Source organism: Tigriopus californicus, chromosome 7 (assembly GCF_007210705.1).
Source record: "Tigriopus californicus strain San Diego chromosome 7, Tcal_SD_v2.1, whole genome shotgun sequence".
Classification (NCBI taxonomy): Eukaryota; Metazoa; Arthropoda; class Copepoda; order Harpacticoida; family Harpacticidae; genus Tigriopus; species Tigriopus californicus.
The window spans coordinates 15,931,109-15,944,843 of NC_081446.1; the positions used below are offsets into that span (position 1 = coordinate 15,931,109).

The 13,735-nt window shown below is 49.0% G+C and overlaps 2 protein-coding genes across 2 annotated transcripts; one reads left to right on the forward strand and one right to left on the reverse strand.

The window, feature by feature from the left end:
- The first annotated feature begins 3,683 nt into the window (after nt 1-3,683).
- Nucleotides 3,684-6,466, forward strand: LOC131884372 (zinc finger protein chinmo-like). Its single transcript, XM_059232124.1, has 2 exons — nt 3,684-4,112; nt 4,215-6,466. Exon 2 carries the CDS (start codon nt 4,402-4,404, stop codon nt 6,244-6,246), a length of 1,845 nt encoding a protein of 614 aa, XP_059088107.1. The 5' UTR covers nt 3,684-4,112; nt 4,215-4,401; the 3' UTR covers nt 6,247-6,466.
- Nucleotides 6,467-8,145: 1,679 nt separating this feature from the next.
- On the reverse strand, nt 8,146-12,258 carry LOC131884371 (long-chain-fatty-acid--CoA ligase 4-like). The gene is made up of 2 exons (XM_059232123.1): nt 9,492-12,258; nt 8,146-9,383 (listed from the first exon to the last, which is right to left on the reverse strand). Exons 1-2 carry the CDS (start codon nt 11,173-11,175, stop codon nt 8,791-8,793), a joined length of 2,277 nt encoding a protein of 758 aa, XP_059088106.1. The 5' UTR covers nt 11,176-12,258; the 3' UTR covers nt 8,146-8,790.
- Between the last annotated feature and the right edge of the window lie 1,477 nt (nt 12,259-13,735).

The following is a 13,735-nucleotide window of genomic DNA, read 5'->3' on the forward strand; positions in this document are numbered from 1 at the left end:
ACTCATTGAGGGCTAAAGTTGCTTAATACGGATTTTAGCGAGGGATTCTGCTCTTCCAAGAGACTTCCATCATATTTGTTTTCTTGACGGCACTTCATGTTTGACTAAGATTAAAAAACATACTGTTAAGTGAGCAGCACCAGTCTCTACATAGTAGTGATGGGACTTGATGCCGATTTTCGATCTTTTAGTTCTTGTGGCAAAAGCTTGGGTCGATCTTGTTGGTGCAAGGGGAACAGGGCTAGCTTTGCTAGATTATGTTATCAAAGGGAGTACCTTTGAATGGCTTGTTAATTTCAAGCACCAACTACTTATTGATAACAATAAAGTGAGATTTGTATGTCTTTTGCCATTTTACAGAATTACCTGACCATTTTGCTTCAAGCCGTTCGTGAAGTCGAATTTGACTTTGGCTTTTGACTTCCAAAACCTAGCAATGTTGGTTTTCCTCAAAAGAAGATTCTTTTCCAAGATTAGTGACGGCAAAATCATAAGCATGGTTTAATTTTAGGTTGTACAAGCTGTTGACGGTTGTGACTGACATATGTATCTGTCTAAGTCTATGTAAAAAAAAAAGGATCAAAAGTCCAGAGACAGCATCACAATGCTAACTCTGTACAAGTCAATTGTTCAACCACATCTTGAATATGCTTCACCCATTTGGGCTCCAATGAGTTCAGCAGGTTTGCAAAAGGTCAAACAAGTCCAAAGATGTTTCACTAGGAACATCAAAGGAATGAGAGAGCCAAAAAGAGTTGGGACTGCACAGTATTCAGAGAAGGTACGAAAGGTATCTGATACTGTACTTTTTCAAAAGCATCCATGAGCTTTGTCCCAACCCAGGATTTAGGGTCAATTCTAGTGACCGTAGAGGCTTAATGTGCGTCTTGAGAGCACCTTCAAGCCTTCAAGAATCCAGGCTAGTTTGAACAATGAAGTCCACTTCTCTTCTTTCCTGGGCTCCTTCATTGTTTAATTTGCTTCCCTCTAATATTTGTAGGGAACACGTGGGGCTTGTTGATCCAGCAGCAGTATTTAAGTCAGACTTGGACAAGTTTTTGATTAAATTCCAGATCAACCCTACATTCAAGGCATTCAAGGACTAGCTCGGCCTGCCATCTCAAATTCGTTGGTAGACCAAATGTCATATAAAAATTGAAGGTAATGAATAGACTAATTATTACCTTTCATCTTAATAGTGCTGGGGATTACATTTCCTCTAGCGGTTAGAAAAGCCCGCGAAAAAAACACAAAAAAAACGCTAAACTGGGGTCAATTCCATTAACCACTCGCACTTTTTGTCTTCTAAAGCCTGATTGACGTGCCTATGGTTGGTACTAGTTTTTACTGACAGGTTTTCACATGGAGAGATCATTCATTGGCCATTGAGATGGAATTCTCTGCTGTTTGTTGGGGATTGCACTACCTAAGTTGATGATTGGCCTTAGATAATAGGCATTTGATCCAAAGCCCAAATCTGGAAAGGATTGTTATCTCCTCCTCCTTAGGCTGAGTGATGATGATGCACTTAATAATACAAATTTAAGTTATTAGATATGTTCACATTGTCACGCAAACCACCGACCGGGGTGGACTGATGCACGTTCATGGCTGACTTGGTTGGGGACACCACTAACATCAGTAGAGTCCCAACATTTGTGCAATTTGGGTACTTGCAACCGAGCTGCCGTAGGCTTGCACGGCTGCCCAGGCCCTTGCAACCAAAAGGTTGGGTTAGTTTAGGTTTGGTTTGGTTTGGTCAGGTCATGTTAGGTCTAAAATATTACAATGATTACAAAAAAGTCAAAGAGTGAACTCACTCATTGAGTTGGATATTCTCTCGTTGGCCTTGTCTTTTTCCCCCGCTCAGTTTTCCCTTACCCAAAGCCTTAAAATATCTTCAAAGGGTGAGACCAATATTTCACTTGCTTGCTGATGACTTAATTTAGACTAAAATTGACCATTTACAATCATGTCTTGATCACCAATGATTGAACATTATTAGGCCATGGTTTTCCATAAAGGTCATCTGCCTCCAACCTCCTTCCATATCCACCATAGTCCAATTGAAATTGTCAATAATTATAATTATGTCGGTTTCACATTCTCCACTCAACTCTCCTTCACCAGCCATCTCAAATCATCAATAGTCAAAGCCAGGGCCAGGATCGGACACATGTACAATAGATTTCCCATCAAGAATCTCTCCCTTCCAATAGTTCTTCAACTCTTCCGGACCTACATCCCTCAAATTTTCCCTTTTGGCCTTCCAATTTTCTATGCAAAACCCAGCCCCTCACCATTGGGCTGGCAAGGTTAGTGTCCAACAGTCTTGGGAACCTTTCTGAAGGTGATGTCGGGATACAAGTTGTCCTTCCTGGTCAAGGACTTAATAACACCTTATTGTCTTTGTCCCAACTTCCCTTTGGAGTATTGGCGGGCACGCACCTTTGTCGGGCTCTTGACCCAATGCCATCAACAGCGGGAGCTGACAAAAGATCTGTTCAATCTGACCCACCCACTTTACAGTAATAACCAAGATTTTCAGCATTTACCTCTTCCCACCTGTTTTTGTACTAACTGCAATTTCCCTCTGCACTTTTTTCATGTGCACTGAACCAATTCTAGTCAAACTCACTGTGATATCACACTATAGTCAACTATTTTATCAGTCTTGATCATTTTATTCTTTTATCAATCGATTTTTGTATATGATATTTATGCATACAATCTTATACATTTTACAATCTGACATGACCAAGAGTCGCAATAAAGTTTACTATTTTTATGTTAAATAGAGCTCTAAATCTCTCAATTGGCGGCCCTTCCACTTATTACAAGTTCGTTCTAGGCGGCTTCCTCAGCCTAACAAGCATCAATTTTAGACAGCCAGGCCAATGAGGGCAGGCTGAATTGGCCAAGCTGGGCTGCCTTCGACCCGATGTTGGTCACCAAAGGTCGATTTTTGAAAATCGTGCATAGTCCATTTCTTTTGAGTGGTCCTTGGCTTCATCCCGTCAAAAGCTCCGTCGATTTAACGAGATGATGGATGGTACATGAAACACAGAAATTGGCCAAGCAAGCAAGTAAAAATATCTTGAATGGAATGTATGCCTTGGTGGCTCTGTATTGATTGTAAATCATAATAGCCATGATAGAGACCATGGTATTGCTAATAATAAATAAACTCGTTTCGGCCCAAACTTGTCGGAGCAGGTGCCACCCGGCCAAACGGACCATTTGGCTTTTCCTACTGCCCTCGGTAAGAAAAGAATGGAAATCACTAAACCTCAAAATTCATTGAGGTTCATTCCTGATTGAGAAGGCAGCCAGTCGGACAATGTAGAACAATGTCATACTTTTTTGAGCCAGCGTGACCCCATCTATTTATGATGCGGGGTAAGTCATTCCTAGGTTGAGAATTGTCAACTTATAATTTTCTTCCCAGATGATTCGTTTTCATGCTTTCCATGATACCAAAATGAATAGCTGTGGGGGACTTTTTTTGAGGTTCAAATCGGTTTTTAGTTGATTGATATCACCAATGTGGTCCAGAATGTGTCACCTTTGGAGCGAGACTCTGGCCCCGTTTTCAAAACAACGGAAGGCCCGACCTGCCATTGCGGGCTGATTCTAAGGTGGCCAGCCTGGTGGTCCCATCGCTGTCTGTCCAGTATCTGGCCAAAGTGCGAGCGAGCGAGCGAGCGAGCGAGCGAGTGATCCACGTCGAGATCCACAGTCTGTCGGCCTCCCTACCTCCCTGCCTTCCTGACCGATTGACCGACCTCCCTGGTTCTGATGAGGTGGACCGATTGATGAGTCGATCCATTGAACTGGCCAGTTCCCGAGCGATCGTGTGATCGAGGACCCCGAGGACCCCGAGGACCTTGACTGATAACCGTCTACAGACCTTGACGGGGCGAGGCCGGGATTGGTTGATCCAGCCCATTCTTGCTGGCTGTCCATCCATCGTGTCTCCTGTGTATGGGAGTGAGTGGGAGTGAGTGGGAGTGAGTGGGAGTGGCGACTCAGGAGCCGGAGCATCATGTCCGCTCAAGGATCGACGTGGCCTTTGATTCGGCTGGATTTCCAAGTGTGGGGCCGAGTTCAAGGTCAGTTAGGCTCATGGGGATGTTGATCCAAGGCCAGTTTTTTTCCCAGCTATTAGATATTAATTATCTTTATCCACTTCTATGGACCAATGGGGTGGATAGGCGTGTTCTTCCGCAAGGTGAGTCCATCCCATCCGTGTCTGATGCAGGTCTGATGTCGTCCGCCCCATCCGTGACCTTGGCCTTGGCCATTCCCTTGAAAGACCATTAGTGGGTGAATAGGGATTGGATCCAGCTTTGTCATCGTGGCGGTTAGCCTGGATCGGCGGGTGCCAGGCCGGCCCTCATCATGGGCTCGTCCCACGAATCGTACGTGCTCCGTTGGAATGAGTTCCAATCCAACATGGCTCAATGTTTCCAAGAATTCCGCCAAGACGACGAATATCTGGATGTCACCTTAAGTTGCGACGAAGAAGCCGGCGGCCAAATCCGGGCTCACCGCGTCATTTTGGCCGCCTCGTCGGCCTACTTTCGCCGCATCCTAGCTCAAAACCCCGCCCCCCATCCCATTCTGTTGATGCCGCCCAGCGTCACTTTGGGCCAATTGGCCAATCTTATCGACTTCATGTACAACGGCGAAGTGTGCGTCCTGCAAGAGAACATTGACGCCTTTATGAAATTGGCCGAAATGATGAAGGTCAAAGGCTTGGTCGAGGAAAAAGCCCGGCCGCAAATCCCTAAACTCCCGCCCGGCTTGAATGTGCGGCGCCAACCCGTGGCCTCGCCCGCCTCGCACACCGCACGCGCCCCGCCCGTCTTGCCCTCGCCGGCCAAAAGAGCCCGACCCAATCCGACTCGGGGATCACTAGCGCCGCGCGGTCGGGGCGGAGCCGGGGCTTCCGGCGGGCGTCCGAGCTCGTCGCGGGCCGCACCCTTACCCCCGCCCAGTTCGGCCGCTTCGGCCGTCCACGCCGCGCCTCATCTCGAGCCGGAGCCGGACTTTGATGATGGCTATGACGACGCCCCGGCTTACCCCCCGGCCACGGCCAAAAACCCGGCCGGCCCATCCGGAGCCACGGATCGGGCCGGCGCTTCAGGCACGCGATTGATCGCTTTGCAATGTCCCAAGTGTCCCAGCCGCTTGCCCGGCGTTGACGCCTTCAAAGAGCACATGGAAATGTATCACGTGGAAGGAGACGAAGGCGCCGCGGGCAGTGGACTGGCCGACGTGGCCAGTGAGCCTGAACCCGTGGATCAGGAGCACGCTTGTGACATCTGCGGCAAAGTGTTGAAAACGCGTAAGACCCTGATTAACCACTGCAAACGCATGCACGGCGGTTTCGGCGAGGCCAAAGAGCCCGAAACGCCGGAGCCCGTGCCGGAGTCGGAACCGGCCGACCACTTCCCGGAACTCCCGCTGAACGAAAACGAACTTCTGGATAGTGGCTCGCCGGAGATGACCCGACCCAAGGGCCAAGCGCAAAAATATAATAAGCCGCCCGCCGCTCCCGCTTCCGGAGCTTCCAGCCAGGATCTGCTCGAGCCTCGGCCCTTCGGGGCTGGCACGCCACGTGGACCCCAACGACCCCCTCAATCTCGACCTCATATGTTAGCGTCGCCGGCCGATCTAGCCCACCCCTCTGGATCCGGTGCCAAGGGCGCCTCCCGCCCGCACCCGAGCCAAGCTGATTATAGCATGCGGGGCGCTCGACCCGATATTCGGAAAATCGGCATGCGATTGGGTGGCAAGATCTCCATCTCGTCCATGGAGTCCAGCTCACCTCGGCCCACTGCCGATCGTAAGCAAGGCTTGAGCATTACGAAGCTCAAGGGTGAGGGTGGGCCCGCCGGTCGTCAAAGCCCAGCCGCCACAGTGCTACAGCCTCGTCCCGGTCCCTCGAGAGGATTGGGATCGGATATGCCGCCCATAGTTAAGCAAGAACCCCATGAGCACTACGAGACGGCCAATCCGAACGAGCATTTGTATGAGGATGACTATTCGCACGATTCACAACCGGGTGGACCATCCAATTTGGCTTCGAGCTCTAACGCACCCCAGCATCAATACGGGCCGGACACGGGTCACGAGGTGATGAGAGGCGACGAGGCCAATATGTATCCGTATGAAGATGAAGAGGATTATGAAGGCTATGACGAGGAATCGTACAATAATTTGCCCGAGGAGAGCCATTGATTTTAATACCCCCCTGCTCCTTCGTCGCAGTAGCCAGAACGGGAGGACTCGTTTAATAAACCGCCTCATGTTGCATTGTCACTTCGACAATTGACCCTCGAGTCACGTTCATTCGTTCATTTAATTTCCATCGCTCTTGTTTCTCTTTCTTTTTTTGTGAAGTGCACCCAATCCGAAGCCAAGAAAGTCGGGGTTCGTGGCTGGATTCGGAACACTCCCCTACACACCGTGGAGGGCCAACTAGATGGGCAACCCGCTCAAGTGGATCATATGTGAGTAATCTTGTCTCTGCAGCACCTGTCCCGATCTGCTTGTTATTTCTCATTGTCACTTGACCATAAAGGATGACTGCATGATGTGCGACCCAATTCTTGTTCTGAATCGGGGATATTGTCTGCACAACACGACTTTGATAACGTCCAACAACTCATGGATCAATAGTTGTTAAATCTATAAACAGAATGCCCAAGCCACCAAAGAATATACCAGTACGAAAAAATTGGGTTTATCATTTTCTCGGAAGAATAGTTTTGATTAGTACGACATACCCTATTTTTTCATCAAATTGTCTCCTTGTTCATTTATTTAAAAAAGTTGCCTTTTGGGTGTAAATAATTTTATTAGTTGGGAAACATTTGAAGAAACGTGGAAAAACGCAAAAAAAGTTGTCACAGCGGCAAAGGATCATAGTTGTGCATAAGACAGAAAAAAAGCAACAAAGAGTGCAAACAGAGTTTTCTAGGTTATCCGTTGAGTTTCTTCATTTCATTTACAAGAGAAAACATTTCTTTCGTTCAATGCTGGACATCAGGGCCGTTTTTTCTTTGATACAGATGTTCTGATATGACATTAATTCTCGTTTTGGGCCTTGTGTTTCAAAGTGATTTTAGTTTTGGAAACCCATGATGGCAGGTAGAGTCTGATCATACTGCATGGAAATAAACAAAATTAAAAGTTCCCAAAGAGGAAGAATAAGTAAAGAAGAAACAGATAAGGAAGCACCTATAGAAGAGCGTCGAAAAGTGAAAAAATGACTAAAACAGATAAATTGGAAGTTTGGCCCAAAATATGTTTCCGACAGAAAAGGCAATAAAAATATAACCCGTGTTTTTTGGTTTCAACCTGATTTTCGAAGTCTATTTAGTATGGATCTTTTAGGAAAATGATCTAAAAAAAGCTTGCGCTTTCATTTATTTTGACCCAATTAATGGCCTGCCAGGAGGATATGTACCTGAACTAGATATGAAACCCATTTTAAAGGAGAAATCCAAAGTGATTTGATTGAGTAAACAACTCCTTGCGTTATTTTTATAGACGCCCCTACCCTGAGGAGGGCCTTTTTTGAGAATAGTCCATGCTTGTTCTGAATTGACACTCGGTATTGGTAGAACGACTTTTCTAGGTTGTGCCGTTCAAACAACATTGTTAATGTGATTTATGAGGAGGATCCATTGATAATAGAAAACCAGCACTCCCTTCTAACCAAAGTGCTTGATCTGTGCCCCGTGTTCGATTGGCATTGGCTCGAAGGGAAGAAAATTGAATTACTCGATTGGAATCGAACGGGGCAACCCCCGCATTGATTGTCCAAGGAGGGATCATCCTCCGTTCACTTCGTCCATGTTCAGTCGTTACTTACTTGATTTTACTGGACTGAGTCTGACCGAAGCGAAGGATGAAAACAGCGATAATGTGTATCTAGAGGGCTGCGAAATGCATGTCAACTCCGTCTCCTTTCTCTCTTTGTTTTTTATCTTCAGGAAGAATTGGCTTCGAACTCAGGGCTCTCCCCAATCCTCGATTACGAAGGCGGAATTTACGAACGAAACCAGGGTGGAGTCTTATTCATTTGAATCTTTTGCTGTGCGGCGCTAATTCGAATAAAACGGATCATGTCTTAAATCAATCGAAAGATGGTATTTATGTATTTCTAGGAGGAAATGGATTTTTCTGGGCCAGGAATAACAGCAATCACTAATATGACGACAACAGAAAACAGTGCCAGCTAGAGGAGCTCGGATGTAGTACGTGTTTCGTTTGTTTGCTTGCTTTTGACTCGGTGAATGAGCGATGATTCATCATAATCATATTAAGTTAATCGAAGTAAGAGTAAGAGTACAAGTAGTATTGAGGACCGACCGAGCGAGAAAAGGTTTCGACTTCAAGAGAGCTACTTTAATATCGAAGAAGCCGGGATGCAACAACAACGACGACGATGATGACGACGCCGACCCCGGTCTTTCTTGATGAATGAATATGCTTGATTTGGGTGATCAACTGGGATTTGATGGCGTTGATGAATGAAGAAGAGAGAGAGAGAGAGACAGGCTCTAGCTACGTCGCTCTGAAAAAGTGCATGTAACACGAGAAGGGACGAACAAGATCTACGGAACGAAACGGTAAAAGAGAATCAATACTTGTGAGATCATCACGCTAGTGAGGAAAACGAACGGGCTTCTAAAAGGTTTGACCGTGATGTGCTCGAGGGATGGCGAGGATGTGGGTGGGTGATTGGCCTCGAGTGGCTCTTGGCTGGCCACATCTCTATTGATGACTGTACATCTCCTTGAGTTCCTTCTGGTAGTAGTCCTTGATGGGCTTGCGACGCAACTTGAAGGCCGCCGTGACCAGACCGCTCTCGGGTGTCCAAAGCTCCGAGGTCAATGTGAGCGCTCCGGGCAGCTCAAATCGCTCCAGACCCGCCTTCTTACCGTGGGTGCAGATCTGCTTGAGGATCTCATTCACTAGCTTCTTGTCCTGACAAAGATTCTCAAATTCGCCGGACACGTCCAAATCGAGCGATTCGGCCAATGTGGTGACCTTGTTTCGGTCGGGGACAAGGATGGCCACGCAGAAGGTCTCCGAGGATTCGCCATAGATGCAGATATTTTCGACTAGGGGACAGGTCTTGAGAATGGACTCAACCTTGCCCAGGGACACGTACTCGCCGTATTGCAACTTGACCAAGTCTTTCTTGCGGTCCACAATTTTGAGGGTGCCATCATCCCAATACTCGCCAATGTCACCGGTCTTGAACCAACGCCGTCCATTCTCATCCTTGTAGAACTCCTCTTTCGTCTTCTCCTCCATTTTGTAGTAACCTGTGGCCACGTTGCCTCCGCCAATCACGATTTCGCCTAAAACACGCATCAAGAGAAACAAGTTTTTAATAACACTCATTACGGCTCTCAGGGTTGGATAGGATGAGGCTTTCAAGGCTCATTCCTTCCAATACAGAGTCTTACCTCGAGGGCGGGGTGTGTCTTTAACCGTGTAGTTTCCCTCTTCCCAATTGATGAGTTTGAGTTCCACGCCTTGAAGAGGCGGTCCGACTCGGCCGGTGGATAATTCGTCACTGTCCATGATTGTAGCGCACGCGCAGGTTTCGGTCAGCCCGTACCCGCCCACTAGCGGCAAAGAGAAGGCGTTGCGGACCATGTCGTGTGTATCGGGGGCTAGGGGGGCGCCACCCGACAACATCAAACGGATCCGCCCGCCGACTAGCGCACGGAACTTCTTAAACACCACGGCATCCAAAATGGGCGTGCGGAGACCCTTCTGATGATAGTAGGACTTGTATCGGAAGAAGAAATCCATGAGCTTCTTGAAGAACACGCCCTTGGCATTGATCTTGGCGTGAATGCCCTTGTAAATGCGGTCAATCACGAGCGGCACGGCGCACATGAGGGAGGGCGACAGGACCGAGCAATCGCCTCGGTCGCCCTTCTTGATCTTGGTGGAGGCGTCGATCATGGTGTTGGGCGAGGAATACCCCACGGGGATACCCTGCACGAACATGGTCATCTCCGACGTGATCTCCAGGATGTGGGCCAACGGCAAGTAGCCCAGATAGATGTCGTTGTCCCGCGGCGGCTCGACCACAAAGTGGAACGCCTTGATGGTGGTGATGAGAGCCTCGTGCGGCAGAATGACGCCCTTGGGCACGCCGGTCGAGCCGCTGGTGTACATAATAATGGCCGGATCGTCCTGGGTGGGTCGCGAACCCTGGGCCGTGGAATGGCGGCCCTTCTGACAGACCTCGGTGAAGCTGACAATCTCGACGCCGGACTTGTAGCCGGAGCGGTCCGTGGGGTGGAGTTGGTCCTCCATGAAGATGACACATTGGACGGTGGGCGTTTGGGCCAACACGTGCTTGAACTTGGGCAGGAGGTCGTGGGTGGTGATGACGTGGGTCACCTCGGTCTGGTTGAGACCGTGCGAGATGGCTTCCTCGCCCAAATTGGCGTACAACGTGACCAGGGGGAAGTTGTGCTTAAAGCAGCCCATGGCGCACATGAGCCACTCGGCTTTGGTTTCGGCGAAGATGGCGATGTTGTCGCGGGGCCGCAAGCCCATCTCGCGCAAGCCTTTGCCGAACTGGGACGAGATCTGATCCACCTCCACGTAGGACTTCCACTCGTAGTCGCCCATTTCCCACTTTTTGAACATCTTGCCGTTGGGCTGCTCCTCGTCGGTTTCCCGGATGAGTTTGCGCGTGCCCACCATGCGCTTGTGCGAATGGCTGGCCACGGCGAACTCGAAGCACTCCAACATGGTGCGGATCCCGGCCCGTTGAAACACCTCCAACGAGGGGCAGGTCTTTTCCACGGGTCGCACGTGGATCTCGGCCTCGGAGCGGTGGGCGATGTGGGCCCGCACGCGTTGCCCGGCCCGCACCCGTTGCCACGGGGCTTGCACGGCGTAGTAGAGCGGGTAGGTGAGAAAGTCGTACATGAACACCACGGTCTGAATGAGGCCCACGCCGATGGTGGCGGCCAACGAGGACGGGTCCTCCATCAAGTTCTCCATGGTGTCGCTGAGTTGGTCCAAGACCGGATGGGGCGGCGGGCGCAAGGCCCAATACCCGCCCCGGGCCACACTGGCCTCATCGCCCACGCCTTGTCCCCGCCCACGCCCACCACTACTCATCTTGACTCACGGACACGAAATCGGACGCGAAATCGATCGGGCGGTCCAACGAGTGATCCAAGGGGCGGTCCAAGGGGCGGAGTTCGAATTGGCTGCCAGTCAGTCAGATCCAGTGAGTGAGCGAATGAATAAGGATGACGACGATAAAGCCGGTGAGTGCGGCGATGGCCCTGAATTGGCAATCCCACCCAGGAACAGAGATGATGCTGATGCTGATGATGATGAGGATGAGGATGAGGTTTTCAAATGGGATCCTTCCCTCTGTGTGAGGAACTTGCTCTTCTTGTTCCTCTTCTTCTTCTTCTTCTTCGGCTTCTGCTTGTGCTTCTTCTCCCCTGTTCTGGTCTCGCGGCCACACAGACACACAGAAAGACGAACAGACGAACAGACTAAAAGACAGACTCTCAGTTAGTCCGTCCTCCATACATGCAGCAGGAGGCAGGAACTGAATGGACCGCGGAGTCAGTCGTTCCTGGCGCAAATCGAAAGGTTCGACGTCACACTCTCCTCCCTCTGCCTCGAACTCACTCGCTCGCCTTCAGTCACACCGGCACCGCTTCACACTTCACACTGACTAACTCACACCCACGTTGGCATAATATAGGCATGTAGCATATATACTCTACTAGGATGCCCTTTCACCCTGGGCCAATCCCACTTACTGACTCACGGGAGTGTCGTTCATGTCCATGGCGATCAAGCAGAGAGACCAGTCGGTTCCAGCCCGGCTCAACCGCTTTCTTTTCTGGATCCCCCCGGCCTGAACTTCATGATTCCGTCCGGTCCGGATGACACTCACTTAGTTGGGCTGGAACGCCGAGCGCCCATCGCCCGACCCCGCCGAACAGGCAGCACACCAGGTGGGATATCTCTCAGATGGCTCTCCCCGGGACGGATAGTCAGGCCATCGGTTAAAGAGCTCTCGCAAGAGATGCGTCCGTGAACAGCTGAAAATCGCGAAAGGGCCCTCTGGATGTAATCCGGGGAGGGCTAAGGTTGAGTTCGCGAGTCCAACCGAGTCCATCCGCTATCCCCTATACCTAACCATCCGGTTCGTAGCCCCTTGATGTAGCAATCTTAACGCGGGTGGGGCTCCGGGTCCAGAGCCAGTGAAGCCCCATGTCTACGACAGACCACAGTTTTCATGCCTGCCCAGGAGTCCAAAATGGGGATGGGGCCCCTCGTAATGGGGGGAGGGGGCTGAAATCTACCGGTAGATAGCCTCCAGTGAAGACGACCATCGGTGTCACCTCTCACCAGGGTGGGCTCCCTGCTCTAGCTCGGTTGAGAGTGAACCAACTCCCTTCAGTCCTGGGGTCACCTGAGGCCGGTTCTTTGAATCGCGTCTAGTTCATGCACTAATTGCGGTACTAGCTCACCGTTAGTTAGCGGTGACTTATTAGTTCATGAACTTTTTCGCGTTCTTTGAATCATGGCTAATTCATGTTCAGTTGGCGGTGAATTAGTCACTGAACTTGCCATAATCAGCTGAAATGAAATCGAGTTCGATCAACATCAATTGCTAGTGCTGGCACCAGATTTGGCAAACCTGATATAGAGAGATATGTCTAGATTCTTGTTGAAAGCCCAGCATGGCCTCTAAATTAACTCCAAATGCTTGTCTTGAATAACTTCAATCAGTCAGATCCCAAGCATGGTGTTTAGAATGATGGTAGGTAACTTTCAACTATGCTCTCAACACTTTTCCAGAAGATTTTTGATATTACCAAATCAAGGATTTCAATTTCTGTTTTGAAAAACAGTCAGTTGTTGATCAAAAAAATGTAAAATGACGCTTAAAATGCACTTAATGGCACATTAGACCACAAGTGCTAAAAAGAAAAAAAAACATTAGATACATTAGTTGCATGTTCCACAGAAATTTCATGGATGTATATCAACTGGCTACTTAGCTATTGCAAGTTGAATGTTCCAGTTTTTGTCAAACAATGCCCTAATGGTACCTCATTTCCATTGGAGAGGGCATGGCTATGAAATCCCTCGATTTGGTACAGAGAACCCCCGGTCACTTCTTGTACTGCCGTGTGGGCGCATGTCTTTTTGACTCCAACGAAGAGGCCAACAACACGCAGGAAAGAGTCGCTAGCATAAAACGAAAGAGTCAATGCCACCCTCTGACAAGGAGAAAGCGGGCATCCACGATTGTCTGGTTTGGCAAGGTAGTCATGAAGTAGATGTACAAATTTCATGAAGTTGTGCTTGGTGAAACGGAAGTGAGCTTTTTTAACTCTGCATCATTGAATTCCACAAGCACATTTGTTTGATCCCATATTTTCCTTGGCTCTCTCAAGGGCGGTTGTTCATAAAAACGTTGGACAAAATCTTCTCGGTCGCGTCGTTCGCGACGCTCATCATGAAACTTCTCTGAAATTTTCCTTATTGGGAAGGTTAAGCATTTGCCAAAGCGCTGGAGTGTGGCTCAGAGGTCCCCAATTTATTCAACTCGTGGAATATGATGGCCATGTGGAAATGTATTTTTTTGATTACATATGGGGCATAAGCATAAACAGTCAAACTTCTAATTTATAATTTGTCACAT

Excerpts from the sequence above, each read along its gene's own strand:
- LOC131884372 (XM_059232124.1), top strand. The coding sequence starts at position 4,402 with ATGGGCTCGTCCCACGAATCGTACGTGCTCCGTTGGAATGAGTTCCAA.
- LOC131884371 (XM_059232123.1), bottom strand. The coding sequence starts at position 11,175 with ATGAGTAGTGGTGGGCGTGGGCGGGGACAAGGCGTGGGCGATGAGGCC. Across the intron at positions 9,384-9,491 it reads AGACACACCCCGCCCTCGAG|GCGAAATCGTGATTGGCGGA; the intron begins GTAAGACTCTGT and ends TGCGTGTTTTAG.